Source organism: Macrobrachium nipponense, chromosome 39, assembly GCF_015104395.2.
Source record: "Macrobrachium nipponense isolate FS-2020 chromosome 39, ASM1510439v2, whole genome shotgun sequence".
Lineage (NCBI taxonomy): Eukaryota > Metazoa > Arthropoda > Malacostraca > Decapoda > Palaemonidae > Macrobrachium > Macrobrachium nipponense.
Window position 1 is genome coordinate 10764602 of NC_061099.1, and position 18587 is coordinate 10783188.

The 18587-nt window shown below is 36.4% G+C and overlaps 2 protein-coding genes and 1 long non-coding RNA gene across 4 annotated transcripts in view; 1 reads left to right on the plus strand and 2 right to left on the minus strand.

Annotated features, from left to right (window-relative positions):
- The window catches only part of LOC135210110 (vascular endothelial growth factor receptor 2-like), a 131000-nt gene that overhangs the window by 50180 nt on the left and 62233 nt on the right, over positions 1–18587 (minus strand). The window lies entirely within an intron of this gene.
- On the plus strand, positions 369–3234 carry LOC135210119 (uncharacterized). Its single transcript, XR_010313462.1, has 2 exons — positions 369–792; positions 2626–3234. It is a non-coding gene; the product is annotated as an uncharacterized LOC135210119 (long non-coding RNA).
- LOC135209903 (protein regulator of cytokinesis 1-like) overlaps positions 11383–18587 on the minus strand; it is a 29063-nt gene continuing 21858 nt past the window's right edge. Inside the window, exon 12 of the mRNA XM_064242644.1 lies at positions 11383–15244. Within this exon, the coding sequence (XP_064098714.1) occupies positions 15179–15244 (66 nt within the window). The 3' untranslated portion in view covers positions 11383–15178. The remainder of the gene's footprint in view (positions 15245–18587) is intronic.

Consider the following 18587-nt stretch of genomic DNA (forward strand, 5'->3'; position numbering starts at 1 on the left):
TTGAATTGAAAGAAAAGTTTAGTTTGGAACTCACTTTTGGACGCATAACTTGTGTCGGTTTATACTCCGTTTAACCTGTGTCATTTGTGTGTGATAAGACAGTAAACTTGTGTGTTACATTAATAATTAAGAAAGAGAAACGTGGTGTTTAACTTGCCCAGAATCCTAAAGGAAACGAATTCACGTCAAAAGCCTCCTTAAGGCCCAGATACACTGTCAATCATGATTGTGCAATCTAAGTGGTTGTGCAGGCGTATCCTTTAGTGAGTAGGTGGGATTGACAGTTTGCGCAGATGATTGAGTAGTGTTTGCCCAATCATAGTAGTTACACAATTAGGACTGATAGTCTGTAGCGATTATTGCGCCAACAGCTCAGTCTTTTCTTTGGTACCATGGCGAGCGCACAGGACTCTCAAAATTTTTGGAGGGAGTTTATTCATCTCTATAGAGATTTTCCTGCTTTGTGGAAAACTAAAAGCGATGATTATAAGAACAGAGTTTTGAAAAGTGAATGTTATGTCAAATTAATAGAAAAAAATGCGAGAAATAGACCCTAGTGCCACACGATCCACAGTGACCAAGAAATTAAATTCTTTACGTTCGAACTATCGAATGGAACTGAAAAAGATACTCAACAGTATGAAGTCAGGTGCTGGTGTAGATGGTATATACACGCCTTCATTGTGGTATTTCGACGACCTTTCATTCCTTCGTGACCAGGAGGTCCAGCAACCTGGAGTGTCAAGTATGGATGATGGGGATGATGACAATGTGGAATCCATAGATAACATTGTAAATATTCACCCATTTATTGACATTAATAATAACATATATAAATTATCGACCCATTCATTTACATTAATAATAACATAAACAAGTTATATATATATATATATATATATATATATATATATATATATATATATATATGTGTGTGTGTGTGTGTGTGTGTGTGTGTGTGTGTGTGTGTGTGTATGTGTATGTGTGTGTATGCATATGTGTATATGTATGTGGTTGTAAATGCATATGTATATATATATATATATATATATATATATATATATATATAGTACTGGTAATCTTCTTAGGCACGAAGATATAGTAAATCAGTTGTATTCCACATAGGAAAATGAAAAAAGGTATATCTCAGAAAATGCCCAACAGTTTCGTCCTCCAATGGACCTCTTCTTGGAGCGTTTATTAAGAAGAGGTCCATTGGAGGACGAAACTTGTTGGGCATTTTCTGAGATATACCTTTTTTCATTTTCCTATGTGGAATACAACTGATATATATATATATATATATATTATATATATATATATATATATATATCCCTCTAACCATTAACAATTATCTTAAGCAGTTCATGAGATAAACATGAACCATCAAAAAAGTTAATGTATACCTTGCTATATAGAAGTTTGCATCCCAAACGTCTACTCTTGTTAAGACTATGCTATAGATACTATGATCAACTTAATGCATTAATTGTTAATCCGAGAGTCTTGCCAGGGAACAGATCCTTCATTATTAAAGTAATTACAAAATGCTTCCCTTATATATTTCGCAGATGAAGTTTCATTGTGTGCGCACGTTGGTGCCAGTGGAATAGGTTGGTTGCCATACCTCTCATTCGCTTCATTAACCTCCTTATCATTCTCATCTTCAATATCTAAACCATCTAGATATGCTTGTGCATTTCGTTTCCTTAAGTAATTATGGAGATAGCAACATGCCATAACTATTGTTGAAGCCTTTGCTGGTGACACATTAATCGTTGACAAAAGAACTCTAAAGCGAGCTGACATAATCCCAAAAACATTTTCAACGATGCGTCTACCTCGTGATAATCTGTAATTATAGATAGCTTGGGATTTGGTTAAGTTACTGTGTGCAAAAGGCTTCATTAAGTTATCCAGTAAAGGAAATGCATCATCTGCAATGAAAACAAAAGGCATAGCGTCAGGGCAGCCGGGTAAAGTGGTTGGTTCAGGGATACTCAATTTCTTTTCTTTCATTTTCTTATTTTCTTACCAAATTTTGTGTTAGCAAACACTCCACCATCTGACACTCTACTATTGGCACCTACATCAACCATCATAAATTCATAGTGAGCGTTAACAATAGCCATAAGCACAATGCTCAATGTATGTTTATAGTTAAAATAATATGATCCAGATCCAATGGGTTTCTTGATTTGCACGTGTTTTCCATCGATAGCCCCAATGCAATGGGGAAACTGCCAAGTCCTTTCAAATGCTGTAGCTACTTCTGGCCATTCAATTTTTGTTTTAGGGATCTGAAAGACTAAGATTGATATACTCGTAAAGATCCATACATCATTTTCATCCTATCAATCATCATTATCGTGATCAATATTTTTAATAACTTTTAGGAAAATGTAAAGGCTATATTTTATTTTCTGGATGCATTAGGCTATTTTGACCTGACTACTTCGCCTGACTGAAATTTTTAATTTATCATACTTTCTAGCCTGGCAGAGGTCGGTCCTGCATGCACCCAGAAATTATATAGTAACCAATAGAAATCTTAATATTTATCAATTTTTTATGAAGCATAAAGAAATAAAAATATTCATAGTAATCTCCCTTAATTTTTTGCAGGACCCCTCCACATTAGGCAGTGAGTCACAGCAGGTAGATTCACACGTCCCAAAGAAATGACAGAAATTGGATATGCAGAGTAAACGTTATGAAGCTCTCTCACTTGCATGCTCATATCTCAAGCAAAGTAACGACCCCATTGATATTTTGGCCAAGAGCTGGGCTCAAGAATTTAGGGAAATAAGTGCAGAACAGCAAATATATGCCAGGAAGGCTATTAATGATATTCATTTTGACGCAAAATTAGGTACATTGCATAGACACAGCGTTAAGATTAATGAAAATAATATTCAAAGTAGGTCTTCCACGCCCATCTCAGTACTGTCCTCTGACAGCGGAGCATCCACAAGTCGAGGTAATATAATAATCGGAAATATCACAGATACGACTGGAGTCCGTGTTTACACAACAATGTCAGACCTTTTGAACGATCCCAGTACAGCTTGGAAAACTAAATACGTTATGGCATATTGGCATTAGGATCCGCCGCCCCACTTTTTTTTTTTGGTTTTGTTCCCAAGGGAAAATATATTTTCATATGTATTTGGTGATAGTGTTAAAGAATTTGTCATTTAGTAGTCTAACTATTATTAATAAATACTTTTGTTATCTGCAGTTTATTTAACCTACCTTAATATATTCCTTTAATACAGTGCAAATAGCACTACAGGTTTCCATGATGATACCACCAAGGCTTTGTGGAGAGATAGCTGTGGTGAACATTAGTTCCTGAAATATTTGTCCAGTAGCCAAGAATCTTAAAGTACTAGAAAGCCTTTCACATGATGAAATGGAATCCCTTAGCTTGGTATCTATTTTTTGTATGAGGGGCGTAGTCATTTCTAGCAAATCCATGAAAGTTTCTGTGTCCATGCGTAGATAATTTTCGTAATCTGCAGGGGCAGAGAGGAGCAACTCCTGTAGAAGATTTTCATGTGTGAATTTGCTTCTTTTTTTGAACAACTCTTTCATCCACATCTTTCTTTTCTTACTTTTACTTTCCTCCTCATCGTCTAAAGCCAGAATAATGCCTATACACGCTGCCTCTTTGCTCATCTTCACGCCACAAGCTTTAGAAGTCAACTAATGATTGCACAAACTTGATAGTAGTGTAGGGCTCAAACACTGTTTGCGCAATCTCGAAGATTGTACAATCATGATTGTCAGTGTATCTGGGCCTTTAGAAAGTGAATTAAAGGAAAAGGAATTAAATGAGGTGAAATGAGATAAATCAGCGAGACGTCCAGATCAGGTAAGTACTCTATAAAATAAACAAAAGTTCCTACGAGAGATTCAAACTCAATGCGGTGTAGATGAAAGATACTCCCATACAACAAAACTAAAAGAGAAACAAATACAAATCAAAACTACAAAAAGAAAAAGACTTCATAACGCAATAAAACTCCCAACAATAAAAAAAATGGTGTGCAGTGAATGTGGATTCTCAGTGCAATACACCAAAGTGAACAGTGGTTAAATACACGACCACACACAGACACAGTGGAAATATAAAAAGCGGAGAAGAAACTAAAAAGTACCGACAGACATATTAAGGGAATTATCGCTGAAAAGCGGAGCGCTAATCACTAAGCACTATAACAACGAAACCAACAAATAACGAAAATTCGAAGGCACAAACATTCTACAATTGAAGAAGGAATTACCGAGTTCAATAACTCGAAGGACGAAGAAAAGGAAAACTTGTCGAAGCATAACGAAAAATATCTCCTAGACTAGGCAGGTCGCCTACACATCATAAACTTCATCAACCGAGAAGAGGGCGAACAAAAATTAAGTGGAAGTAACCTATTTCGTCGCAGCAGTGAAACGCAGTGAGAAGCTATGAAGATTAGTGGACATCCTCAATAGCGAGTCGTTGCAGATTTCCGCATTCTTAAGCCGTATGAACTCGACAATTCATAGTAGCGGACAAGCAACTCGAGTTCATAGTAGCGGAAAAGCAGGAACTTCAAATTCAGCGCAGCGGAGCTTCATGGTAAAACATTGACTGAATTCTTCAATCAACATAAGAGCGCTAACCATCATTACGGCAGAGATAGCGCCCAATTCCCCAAACAGTGCAGCAATTCCCCAAACGGCGGTGACGACGCTGAGTGACGGCGCTAAGTGACGACAGCGGAAAAATTCAACGGGCAGCGCGGAAGTGGTCGACGCAACCAGAAACCGACGAAAGAAAAGTTTGAAGTATCCTAATAGATTAACGTCTGATGATAAATTAAAATAGAATTTTCTCACACCTCACTGCATAATGATAATAGTAATGCTTTTATAAAAATCATTTATCAGAATCATCTTTAGAGATGAATATTTTTTTGCTGTAATTTTGTAAGAGAAAATAAGCTTGTTTTCCCTTGTTGTGTGATACATGTAGAACTATAAAGATATTTTATTTCATTTTATAAATGATTCGCAAAGTGCAGTGGTGTGAATAAAGAATAATGGCATGTACTAATGTCAATGTTTTTCCAGATTGAAGGAAGAAAACGTTCGATGTAATCATATAAGAAAATTATATAGGCAAGATAAAGACCAAAGACTTCTGCCAACATGAAGATAATGTAAGTACAGCAATTAATATTTTTTAAAAAATTGTATCTAGTCATGCTGCAGTATGAAATGAATAGCAATTTTAATGAACTTATAAACAGGTTACAACGTGGCAGAACTCCAAACTCGGACCATTATAGTCTACGCCCAACCCCTGACAGACGCTCGAGACTGAGCAATCAGACAAATATACTCACGACTAGTGCGATTGTTTCTACCCATAATAACAGTACTAACCCATTACAAGTACCTAGGTATTCTGGAATGGCACAGGCCGCTATAATAACAGGCTACACGCTTTTGCGGTAATGTAGGAAAGAGTTATCCAGAAAAGAATAAATTAGAAGCATACTCAGTATCACAGTGGATAGCAGATACCAAAAGCCGAATTTCATCCAGTGGAATTACCGATAAGCGCAAGAAAATCGATGAAGCTTTACTATATGTTAGTTCAGAGAAGGGAGACACTCATCGGACTCTACAATCATTCAAGTTCAAGGAAATCAAAACTTTTGCAGAATTTAGGAAAGTGCGTTTTAAAATTTGGGAGCCTATCACTCAGTAAGTTTTTACAACAGAAGTATGATGGTAATAGTATAGCAAACCTCCATACTGATGTAGAAAATGCCATCCATAACTTTACTAATGATTTAAAGAGAACAGGAGTAAACATTGGCAATCGCAATGCTTTTAATGATGATGTAGCCGATTTAGTGAGTTTCAGAGAGGTATTAAACTAAATAGCCTATGGTACAGTATATGAGACTATCGGGGAGGAAGACAAAAGTTTTTAATAAACAAGAACCTAATCCCAAGAGTGATAGTCTCGCAGCTTTAAAGTTCATGCAAAAGGAATTGTGCAAAAGAGAACTAAATCTAACAAAAGAATTTACAGATTTTGTAAATAATAGCAACAGGTAGAAATAGGAATAATTTTCAGAGAAGGACAGATAATGTTCCAGACAGATCTAGAAATTTCAACCATAGACAACAAGGGAAACAAGATCCTAAGAATAATCATAAGGACAGTAATGAAAATTTTTTCCAAGCAAACAGAAATAGTAGATATAGGCCTCAACAGCACAAAGGAAATCCAAACAATGGGAATCAGAATCAAAGTTCAAACGGGACAACCCATAGTCGGAGTCCAGGAGATAATAGAACACAAAATAATAGACAAGAACAAAATTGTGCCAATTCCTGAATCTCTTTCCCTTTCCTCCACCTCTCCTTCCCCTACTCCCAATACTCCACCCACTACCTCTCCCCTTCCTGTCTCTCCCATGGCTGAGGAAGACTTGAACGGACACTTGGAGCAATTACAATACGAACATGACATTTTGGAAAAGCTCATTGCGGAACTAGACGAGTCAGAAACTGCAGGCATCAAGATCAATGCCATCCGTCAAAGGATATCAAGAACAAGAGACATCCTAAGAAAGATGATTCGCCAAAGGAGGGCGTCCTGTGACACACGGCATCTCGTTCCCTACTCAGTCTGGCCTGGACTCTCTGGACCTCGAGTGGACGGCCCTCAAAGAGGTAAGTCTCCTAGTGTTCCTTCTCCTTCTTCATTGGTTTCTCATCTTCCTCCTCCTCCCACTTTTTCTCCTACTCCTCCTCCTGAATCTCCTTCCCTTTCCACTCCTCCACCTCTCCTACTCCTGAATATCCTTCACTCCCTACTTCTTCCATCTCTCCTTCTCCTCCCAATGCTCCACCCCCTCCTTCCTCCATTATAGCTGAGGATTAGAACGTGAATACGAGATTATTAGACAAGCTCCTCTCCGAGTTAGAAGAGTCCAAAATCCAAAACGGAAAGTCCACAGTCATCTACCCAAAAATGAACTATATAAGTAGTAGGCTGACGAGGAACCTGATATACCAAAGGAAGCTAAGGAAGGCTGTGGAGGCCGAACCTGAAATAAGTCTCCTAGTTTTTCTCGTCGCCCTTCTGCTCCTCGTCCTCTACCTGCCTCTCCTCCTTCAGTTCTCAGTTTCACATTCACCCCCTCTTAACCCTACCCCTCCTCCCTCCCTTGTTTTTCCTCCTCTTCCTTTCCCCGCTTCTCCCCCTGCCCCCTCCCCTGTTTGTCATCCTCCTTCCTCACCTGTATCTTCCCCCTATGCCTCCCCTATTTCTCCTTCCTCCATTGTTTCTCCCCCACATGCCTCCCCTGTTTCTTCCCCTCCTTCCTCCCTTGTTTCTCCCCCACCCCCCATGCATCCCCTGTTTCTTCCCCTCCTCCCTCCCCTGTTTCTCTTTCTCTTCCACTCTCAACACCTCTTTTCTCTCGTTCTCATTGTTCCTCTTCCCTCCTCTCCTCTAACGGGGCCATTGATGACCTGGCAAAAATAGAGAAACTTGAAATGATAGCCAATAAGATCATCGACATATTTTTTGAGTTGTTGCAATGTATCGGCTGTCCAAGAGGATCATGGATGGAAAACATGAGGAAGCAGCCCCATTCTTCTGCACCTCCCACTGTTCCTCATTCCTCTCCTCTCTCAAAATTATCGTCATCTTCCCCTTTCCTCCACTCTCCAGAATGTCTTATGGAGGGAGGACGATTAGAGGAATATAGAAGAGCTCTCGTCTATTACATCAGCATGGTCTTCTAGGAATTAAAAATGATCAGATTATTTGGGAACAAACAAAAGAAGGAAGAGAAACAAAGGAAAAAGGAACTCAAACGGCAAAAGCATAAGGGGAAAGGCAGTGCTGCTGCAAATGGCAGTAAAGAACAAGAGGGTTGGGAGATGCAGGGATATCCAGGAGCCCCAATGGGTCCAGAATATTATGGACAAGACATGAACTCAGGAATGCCTATGCCTCAAATGTGGCATGGCGATCGAAGATACGGTAGACCTCCACAATTTAGACCTGGTGGTCAAACATACCCTGGTCCTCCACTATTTAAACCTAATGGTCAAAGGTACCTGGTCCACCTGGAATGGGACCTAATGGTCAAAGGTACCTGGTCTACCTGGAATGGGACCTAATGGTCAAAGGTACCCTGGCACTCCAGGAAAGGGACCTAATGGTCAAAGATACCCAGGTCCTCCAGGAATGGGACTTAATGACGAAAGGTACCCTGGTCCTCCACAACATAGACCCATATTCTTCGAGAGACTCATCCTTCTCTCCAGTAAGTAGTTATCTATATTCCTGGAGACTTCAATGCTTCTTTCCAGTAAGTAGTTATCCATATTCCTGGAGACTTCAATGCTTCTCTCCAGTAAGTAGTTATCCATATTCCTGGATTTTTCAATGCTGCTTTCCAGTAAGTAGTTATCCATACTCCTGGAGACTTCAATGCTGCTCTCCAGTACGTAGTTATCCATATTCCTGGAGATTTCAATGCTGCTCTCCAGTAATTAGTTAACTATATTCCTGGAGACTTCAATGCTGCTCTCCAGTAAGTAGTTAACTATATTCCTGGAGACTTCACTGCTGCTCTCCAGTAAGTAGTTAACTATATTCCTGGAGACTTCAATGCTGCTCTTCAGTAAATAATTATCCATATTCCTGGAGACTTCAACGCTTCTCCCCCAGTAAGTAGTTATCTATATTCCTGGAGACTTCAATACTGGAGAACAGTGTTTAGGGTCTAGTAAAATATATCAAATATATTGTGGGCTTGGACTAAATTCCAGCAAAAGCCTGCGGCAACAGCCACACCTGAATGCAACGAAGGTTGATGATTATGATTAATCAGAACTGAATATGAGTTTACTATTGCTACTTTTATTACTCTTTTGCTATATATACTATTTTTATATTTATTTAAAAACTCATTTCACTGGTAATGTGAACTATTTGTATATAATTATTTGTCTACAGTAGTGATTAGAAATTATGAACATTGGCATCCAATAGGTCGACCTTTCATGTCTGTCATTACCAGACAAACAGGCTTCATTGCAGTGTTACCAGACCATTTTTGTAAAACATATATGGATTTCCTGCAGTGTTGCATGTAGATTTTGGAGAAGTGGAAGGTATCCTTCCCTTTCAATGCCCTGTAAACAAGCCAACCACAGGACCAAAGGTAAGGAATTTCTTTTTAGTTACTGTATAGTACTATAATGTCACAGGAGTATATGTAAGGATAATATTTACCCTTGTACTCTGTGTATATGCTCAGGTATTTCTTTCTTTTATTTTTACCGATTCACTTCATTGCGTATGCTTAAATTCACTTATGGATAAAATAAGGTTACAACGTGGCCGTAAGAAACGGGTCTCAGCCATAAACCAAGGATCTACTGTACTAACTTCTATTTTTTCACTTGTCTGGCATTTTATTGTTAATAATTTCATTGTATTTTTAGTATTATTTGCTTTCATGCCTTGCCAGTTTGTTTTTGTAACTTTGATGTAAATATAAATCCAAAGATAAAAGATGACAACTTATCATTTGGTGTGAATGGTAGTGTGTGTTGTATAGATATTTTTTCTTATGAACTACCAAAGATCTCATTCCAGGGTGTGTGTAATATCCTTCATTTCTAAAAACATTGCATAATAAATATGTTGTGCCATAAAGGGTTGAACTTATGTTTAACTCAATCTGTAATATTGCTAACATTGGTTTTATCTTACTCTGTGACTTGCTTACATTTGTGCAGGTTTTATCTAATTGCAAGTTGTATAAGATTTTTTAAAATTTTTTCTAATTTAAGTCAAGTGCTTTTCTTTAGTAATGTGAAAAGGTTAGCTGCTTACACCACTGTATAGATGAAGTGAGAATGTTTTAAGTCAGATCTTTTCTGCTAATTTCAAGACAAATAAGCTCCTAAGAGAACTAAGCGAGGCATCATTTATTTTTGGTTGCAATATTGTTGAGTGCGCCTTAGCTTCCATCTTATTTTGTTTAATTCAACTAAATGTCTCCACAGTTCACACTAAATTGTCATAATTCAAGATTTTCTTTGGCACATTACGTTTTGTAAATTGGCTGCCTGTTTCTGATTAAGTAATCCCATCACTTCACTGTGACAATCACGCAGTGATAGGATATAAACAAAGCAGCAGTTCCAGTGATGAAACTATAGTATACAAGACTTGACAATTCTGTAAAATAAGGTTCAAAACTTACTTAATTTTCATTACTTTTATTACAAAATTTAACAAAATCCAAAATTATCTATCGTACAAGTTTATAGAATGCAAAGAACAGGTCATAATTTTTAATCTTGTTTAACACCATAGAAGTAACTTTATTTATAATTATAAATGCCAAGCATGAAATAGTTGTGGTATGGAATATACAGCCCATGAGATCAGACAAGGCACAAAATTTTTTGTGCCCTGTATTTTCTCGAAAATTGTTTCAACCTCAGGTATTGCATCATTGAAGCAGCTAAAAGTTATGGTACTATTGTAATGGTATCTGCAAACTCTTATGCACCCAGTAACATACATCAATGCCCTCCAGTACTCCTTGGTCAGTGGAGATGACAAGTTCTTGTAAGTGTGTATTTTGCTTTTTTATTATGTTGCACCATACCACATCGTATGAGGATTATCAGCAGTGATAAATTTGCACAAAGCTGGTACAAAAGTCATTAAAACAGTGCATATCACTGGCATTTGTCATGGTTAGTTTACCTCTTCACTCAACATTTGAAAGAGGAAGGGGAGACTCGTTTTCCTGCCCCTGAACTGAAGACAGGAAGGCCTAAGAAGAATACAACTGAGAGGATCAAGGTTCCGAGTCCTCTCAATTGTATTCTTCGTAGGCCTTCCTGTCTTCAGTTTATGGGGAAGAAAAAGAGTCTCCCCTTCCTCTTTTAAACATTGAGTGAAGAGGTAAACTAACCATGACAAATGCCAGTGATATGCACTGTTTTAATGACTTTTGTACCAGCTTTGTGCAGATTATCACTGTTGATACATCCTCATATGATGTGGTATGCTGCGACATAATAAAAAAGCAAAAAAACACACAACAAAACATGATGAAAGAGTTGTCACATGACAGCATAACACATTTGCACTATTGTACCCTAACTCTTAACTGCTTCAGTAAAGCAATATCTGAGGTTGAAACAATTTTCATGAAAATACAGTGTTTTAGAAAAAAAAACCTGTCTTTCCTATTAAAAAAAAAAAAAAAAAAAAAAAAAAAAAAAAAAAAAAAAAAAAAAAAAAAAAAAACAAAAAAAAAAAAAAAAAAAACCTGCCCGTGTCTTTCCTAGTGGGGAGTAATTTCTTTTAAAAACCATTAGCCAGTTAACTATGTATTACATTAAAGGCTGCTTTACAAAATTAGTTGTTAGTTCTAGAAATGTACAACATACTACCATTTATACTAAACAGTTTGTGCAATGAATTGTATAATGAATGAAGCCCTTTAAATTAAAGGACAAACCCCATTAATTGTGTATATACTTTATTTTGCAGTCTGCAAGTTCCCATTTATGGTCTTCAAGTATTTCTCAGCAACTGTCACATTGTTTTATGAAGACGGTGTGGGGTAACCACACTCGAGGGCATTTAAAGTTGGGCACTTGTTACATGCTGAATGGGGTTTGTGTTACTCTAACCCAATTCTTGACACTCCCATAGTACTTTGTTGAAACCAAGTAAGAATAAAGGAAAAGCCAGAGTTAGCAGCAACCCTCTTATGCGGTGATACACAAGAGGTGGACGAGACCAAAGAGCTCTCCTTCGAGCAAGTGAGATTGGAGTACACACACCCCAGAGAGCATGCATTTGCAAAGGGACAAGGAAGTACACGGTCTCCTCTACATACTTTGGAAGGTGAACATGAGGTGCAACATGTGTGGTGGCAACAGCCATGCCTGAGGTGAGATGATCACCTGGTGAACTGACACCTCTGCTCTCCAGTCAAGAGGAAGAGCTAGCATAAGAAGTCCTCCTGAAATTCTTAAATGAGGAAGTGTAGGGATATGGAGGAAGACCATGACACAGAAATCACAACACCTACAAGGTAAGCTACAGCTAACATAACCACCACAGGAGGATTGCCTGCAGCAGACAAGGTAGCCATAAGTACTGCAAACGCAGCAGCTGCCGACACATTTGTGGTTGCTTCTTTCTTCCTGAGAAGGGAGTAAGCCATAGATTACCTGGAAGATTAAATGAAAGCTAGATTTTACAAAAGAGATACTCTCAAGGAAGACCCTACTGGCTTTCTCATCCTCAGATGAGGGATGAATGGGTTTTAGGGCTTGAGAGAGCTAATCCTTCAAGGAGGGAAAGATCCAGGCATCTGAATGGAAGTGTTACCCTTGAAGAAGCATGTACTACTTGGAAGGGTAGGGATCAGGTAATTCCCCTGCTTCTACATTACTGGTCCTTGTAGTCCTCATTTTACAAGCAGAATCAAACCTTAGTCTCTTAGCTGAAGTCCACTGAAAGCCTTGACATGAAAATATTCTGTCAAAATTGAAGCTCATCCCATGGTCGTCTCCACAATTTTTTATCACTTCCCGGCTGCTGGAGCAATCAGTTATAGCTGGACAATGAGTGGTGGCAGTCATGACTATTAGGTGATGTACTTCTGCTTGCACTGTGACTTGAGTTGAAAAGTCTACAAGTGTTCATAACATGCAGCAGAACTAATCTTTGAGCCATTGGACATGGGAAGTAACATAACTGAAGAGCAGAGTCAAGACTTCAGCTGATGATTGTTGGTTCTTCACTACCAAGAAAAAATACCTCCCAACACAGCAGATAAGTAATTGCTATTTGGCAAACACCAAAATACAAACTACTATACCCAAAGGCTCCTTTGTAAAATTCATATACAGAAATAAACCCAATAGTGGAAGAAGTCAGCTGAAGCAAACACCAGTTGAAAATGCTAGACAGCTGTTACACAATCTCATAAAAGTGACCCTTAGTAAGCATGTTCAGGACTTTCATGTTTAAAATACTCATGGAAGGTAAATTTTGGGACTCAAAGGCAGCAAAATAAGGCACATTTATGATAACGGGGTTATAATGAAAGCATTTTATATAAAAATAATATTGGATAGGCGTCACTCGGAGGAATAACATGCAGGTTACTTGTCACGTATGACTTACTACATGTATATGAAGACGATTATTCCTGACAAAGATGCCTTGAATGCATTTGTTTGAGAGGACTTTTAGAATACTATTAAGAGATCCATCATGAAAACTAGAAAATTATCAACACTTCAATTACTCAGTGCATATGGTGACAGGAGTAAGCCAACACAGAAATACAGTATTACAATTGACACAATAAAACTGCAAGAGCTCATACAATATGGAAACCTGAACAACACTAATTAATCATATCTATGATTCTGGTTTGCTTTTGTGTAATAACACTTACTATTTTGGTTAGTGTGTGCATACACCATGTTCACAATGTTTATCAGAACATTATACTCAACAAAGTACATTTTTTATTACTAATGACACACTAAACCTTGACAATTTTTATACAATATAATGCCTTTGGATTAAAAAAAAATTAAACTTGTGTTAAATATACTCCTTAAATAATGTCTATATACAAAAAATTTTCTAATAAAACATCACACTGTTTAAAGGTTCTGGGAGGTTCCATTTGCCCATTACCTGCATTCATTTTTTGTGTCAGTATTTGCTGTGAACTACCAATGGCATTAAAAAGAAAAAGTTAATCACAAGGCTGAAATTCTTATGATGCATTTACAATATTGAAAGGGGAAATTACCTACAACCTTGGTGCTTTTTGTTAACCATAACTGATAGTTTTTTCCCTTAATTCCTAAGTAAATCAAAGAAAAAGTTTGCTTTTCAAATAAACGTTTCCCAGTAACAATACTAATTCTTTTGCATGAAGCAAAACTACTACAGAGAATGTGATTTATGAATTTGAAATTAAATCCTTAAATTTCCTATGTAAGCTAACATAAATTACTTCATATCCTATGTAAGCTACTATACAAGATACCTTAGCAATTATAAAAATGATTAACCTAAAAAAACATTGTTTCTAAATGGCATAAAAAAGAGCAGCTAATGGCTTGCTCACAAAAATATACTTTGTAAAGCTATATTATATGGTTCATATTTACATACATTCACTTCAGCCTAACTCTCATAAAAAAAATAAATAAAAAGCACTCAGACCACATAGATTTCTATATTAAGTACAGAAAGACAAGAGGTGTTTGTACCCGGAAGAAAATCCTAAGACAAATGTAGTGAAAAACTTGCAAAGCTGGTAATAATGTACAAATAAAATATATTTTGCATCTACCACTTCACTTTCATGTTTTTAAGTTGCATGAATGTCTTAAATGTGAGCTTTCTAACTAGTGACATAGAAAAAGCCTAGACAAAGGAACTTAATTGTATGAGGTTTTGTTTCATACACAAATATTCATTAATGAATACAGTAAAACAGATCCAGTTATTCTTAAGATCTGGTAAATTTAATTTCCTTCCTATCAGCTAGAACAACTTGGTAAAACCATTTAAAAAAACACCAATTAAATTAAAAGTACCTCACAGCAGTTTAATAATCATGACATTTTTAGGGATCAAGATGCACTGGATGAAAACGCTATCAAAACCTGTGCCTTTTAAGACTTACTTCAAGCGGGCTCATTTGACATCTGTCATACGACAATCAGATTTTGTGCACACAAATGGATACAGAGTATTTCTCTTAGCATCAGTTTTTCCTGGCAACTTCTCCAAGTCAATTAATTGTAAAGAACATGGATAAAGCAGTAAATAATTTTGTTCAGTTATACAACCACTTAAACCATTTCTGATAAAACAGATACAGAGGAAGGTGAGATGACAATCATTGAAGCCTATAAATTTAAATTTTGTAAAATGTAATTAGTAATAGATGATTTTATACAAATGCAGTTCATGTTCAATATATGTTATTTATGTAAGTGTGCATATAATTTTCTTCAATTCAAACAAACCTGAAGCTTGATCAGACATTTGCTGGAACATAACATGAGAAATTGCTGTTCTCTAGAGATCCAATCCCAAAACTGTGGAATGAACAACTTCATTGCCTCTTTTACTTCCAATTCCCTTCTGAAAAGTGAAGATAAACTATAACTTCATCTGCTTCACAACAGTGACGGGTTAAAATTTAAAATCGGTTTGACTTTTCATAAATACAAACTACCTATTATGCTTATGAGACTGCTTGCTTTGCAATCAGTGTCTTAGAGTTTGCATAATTCACCCAGGAAGACAAAAAAAAGGCCTGAATGTACCACTGAATGAATTCGAAGTTTTGAGCCAGAAGTGGTAACATAGAAACTTGGGAGACTGTATCACTGTTGAGATGACTTTGGCTGTAGAATATGAGATGAAGCAGCAAAGCCTATGATAAGGAACTAGAGGTTATGGGGAATCTACCAAAAATGGCGTTTTGAGTTAATGTAATATCAACAGAAGCACAGCACTTGCATTCATTATTTTAAAAACACTCATGTTATTATGCTAACTCTCCATAAGCAGGAGAAAGAAATGGTTAAATTGCTTGAACAAGTGGATTTTAGAAAAGCCAGGAGTTGGAGTCCTACAGGTGTTTTAAGACAAATTGTGCTGCAGTACTTGAACTTAAGAATCCTTGCTGACTGCCTTGTTGATTATGAGAAAGTATTTAACGGCACTCAATTACCAATACTACGGTGGGTCTTCCATTTAAATGGAACTCATTTAATCAGCAAAACCTACAAAATTTGCAAAGCTTGCTTGGTAAAATGCATCATATATCCACAGATCAGAGAAAGAGAAAAAAAAAAAACTAGTAGTGAGGACAGTATGAACAAAAGGATTAAAGGCAGCAACATTACTTAGAGAAAGAATTAACAGTGAAATCTTTTGAAAACTTATGAACACTGGTATCCAATAGAGGTTCTCCCGAGATGGAATTCGGTGAAAAACAAACAAAAACAATGGGCATGCTGAGTAAAATTTAGAAGTTGAAATTATATACCAAAGTAAGATTATGCATTAAATAGTTGCAGTGTAAACATGAATCACTGTACGATAGTAAAACTAAATCCAAAAGATTTTGTCAATTAAAGGAAAAGACCTTACTAAAATAGGACACAGAAGTTATGATGATATTTCGGATAAATCTGGTGATTTTGGTTGTAATCTGGCAGTTTTAAAGTCCAACTCTATGACTTATTGCAAAATAAGGAAAATTTGGCTTCATAATTTATCTCTAACCATGTTTAATTGCAAAACAGGGAATATAAATGTGATTACGGTATGTAAAGTTTACCTCAAATTAATTTCTTCTCTGTCAATAATCCTTCTTATACGTTAACTTGTCCAGGAATGTATCATATAGTGAACATAAGCCCCCTAATAAGCTTTGTCTGTAATTCACTTGTCAAAATGTTTGCTGCTAAATAGAGTAATCATAATCGGGCTTAAGTTATGCAATTAAATAATATTAACAAATAACTTTGTGTGGCAATCTCTTTCTCGCTGTATTTTACCAAGATTATGTTAAGCCCATGCAAAAATTGGGCAATGCTGATAAAAACAAAGGTAGGGTTTATATACCAATGAAGATGATAACAGTTTGGGGGATTATGGAGGAAGAACAAAGCTGATGGAAGCTTGTGACAACACATGAGGGTGGGACTCACTAACTATATCATATAACAAGGGAATAAATCACAACTGTTATATACATTACATTAGACGAGTTACTTTTACTAATTGTAAAGTATTTGTTTGTAACTCTAATGTAAATCTGAGAACCAGTTTTGTAGGGGTTCTTCAGCATTTGGTCTCTCTCTATTTTTTTTTTTTTACTGCAACCATACTAAATTGAACACTGAGTTGCCTTGTAAGGTGCAAGGTTGATGTTGCTTATTTATTAGCATTATAGATCCACAAAGCTGGGAATTGGCAAACTTGTGAATATTTTCTCTTTCAAGTTACGAACAATGTAGCTCATGAAGATTATATGTTCTCTGTTAGCATGACACCAACAGCACCAATATAAAACTCATTTTTAACAAGGCTGAAATGAGAAACCCAACAAAATAAATCCTACCATGGTTAATATCAATAATACAAAATATACAGAGGCTGATATTAATGAAGCATGCTAAAAACTTGACTGGATTAAAAAAAAAAATTTACACAAGCATACAGCATACTCATTTTAAGTCATAATCATCAAATATCATTCATTAATTTAATCCATTAAAATATGACATGTCATAAAAGTAAACATGCTTTGTTAAAGTAAAATAAATATATTGGCAATATCAGAGCTCTTCCATTAGATTGACTTATTTTTATAAATAAGACTGACTTATTTGTATAAATCCATGCAAAGCTTCATAAAAGAAACATAAAATAAAACAAACCTCACATGGAATGTAATGGCACGTTATCAACACTATTTCCTGTTCTCGGAGAGTCTTGATTCTAGCATTGTACTGTTAAGTAATTCATTGCTGCTTCTCAATTTTTCCTGAAAGCATCAATTACACAATATGGAAGAAATCCGAGTATATAATCTTAGCCAATATTATACCTAATATGCAGGTGATATTTTAAAAGCCTGTTACTCTAAATTATATACATGGCCTCTCAGGGCATAACACACTATTCTAACTACTAAAGATCATAGCTCATTTCAAACTTATATACGTACACACAGATGTCAATATTGTTATTGCCATGCAATACACACATTCGTAAGAAAAAACCTAAAAGCAAATTGTGTATATATATATATATATATATATAAATAAAAAAAAAAGCATCCATATGTTTGGCAATGCAGCATAAGTGGAAAGAGGTCATGATAATACTGCTTACAGTCATAAGCACACTGAAAAAGGGGTATCGAGGTCCTTATCTATTTGGGAGTTTTTGTGACTGTTCGTGGCTTAAAGCATCAATCAATAACAATTTGTTTATCGCTTTTGAATGGCTTGAGTGTTGTGGGGGTAGGATTGGATAGCTTACAGGGTAGGACAGCCTGGAGAGGTGAATGGGGAGGGTTGGGCGGGGCTTTGTTTGCTTGGGAGCTTTCGTGACTGTAACAGAGGGAAATTTCATATCATCAATTTTTGTTTTTTGTTTTTGCGCATGTCTATGACATACTCACTTCATTATACAGTTCCCAGTGGGAACTGTATAATGTTTGATACTGTGGTTAATTGTGATTAGTAATAAGCAAACATTTCTTGTCTTTCGTGTAAAAACTTTTTTTTTCTTTATATTTGCTTTTGTTGCTCCCTGTGACAATCCTTCCTGATTCTTGTGAAGTGTGGCACACAAGTAAAGGAGATAAGTAATAGTAGTCAAAATACAGTCCAATTCCTTTGTCAATTAAAGGAAAGTCTTATTAGCACCAATTAAGAAAATATGAGATTTTCTTCTAGGTAAT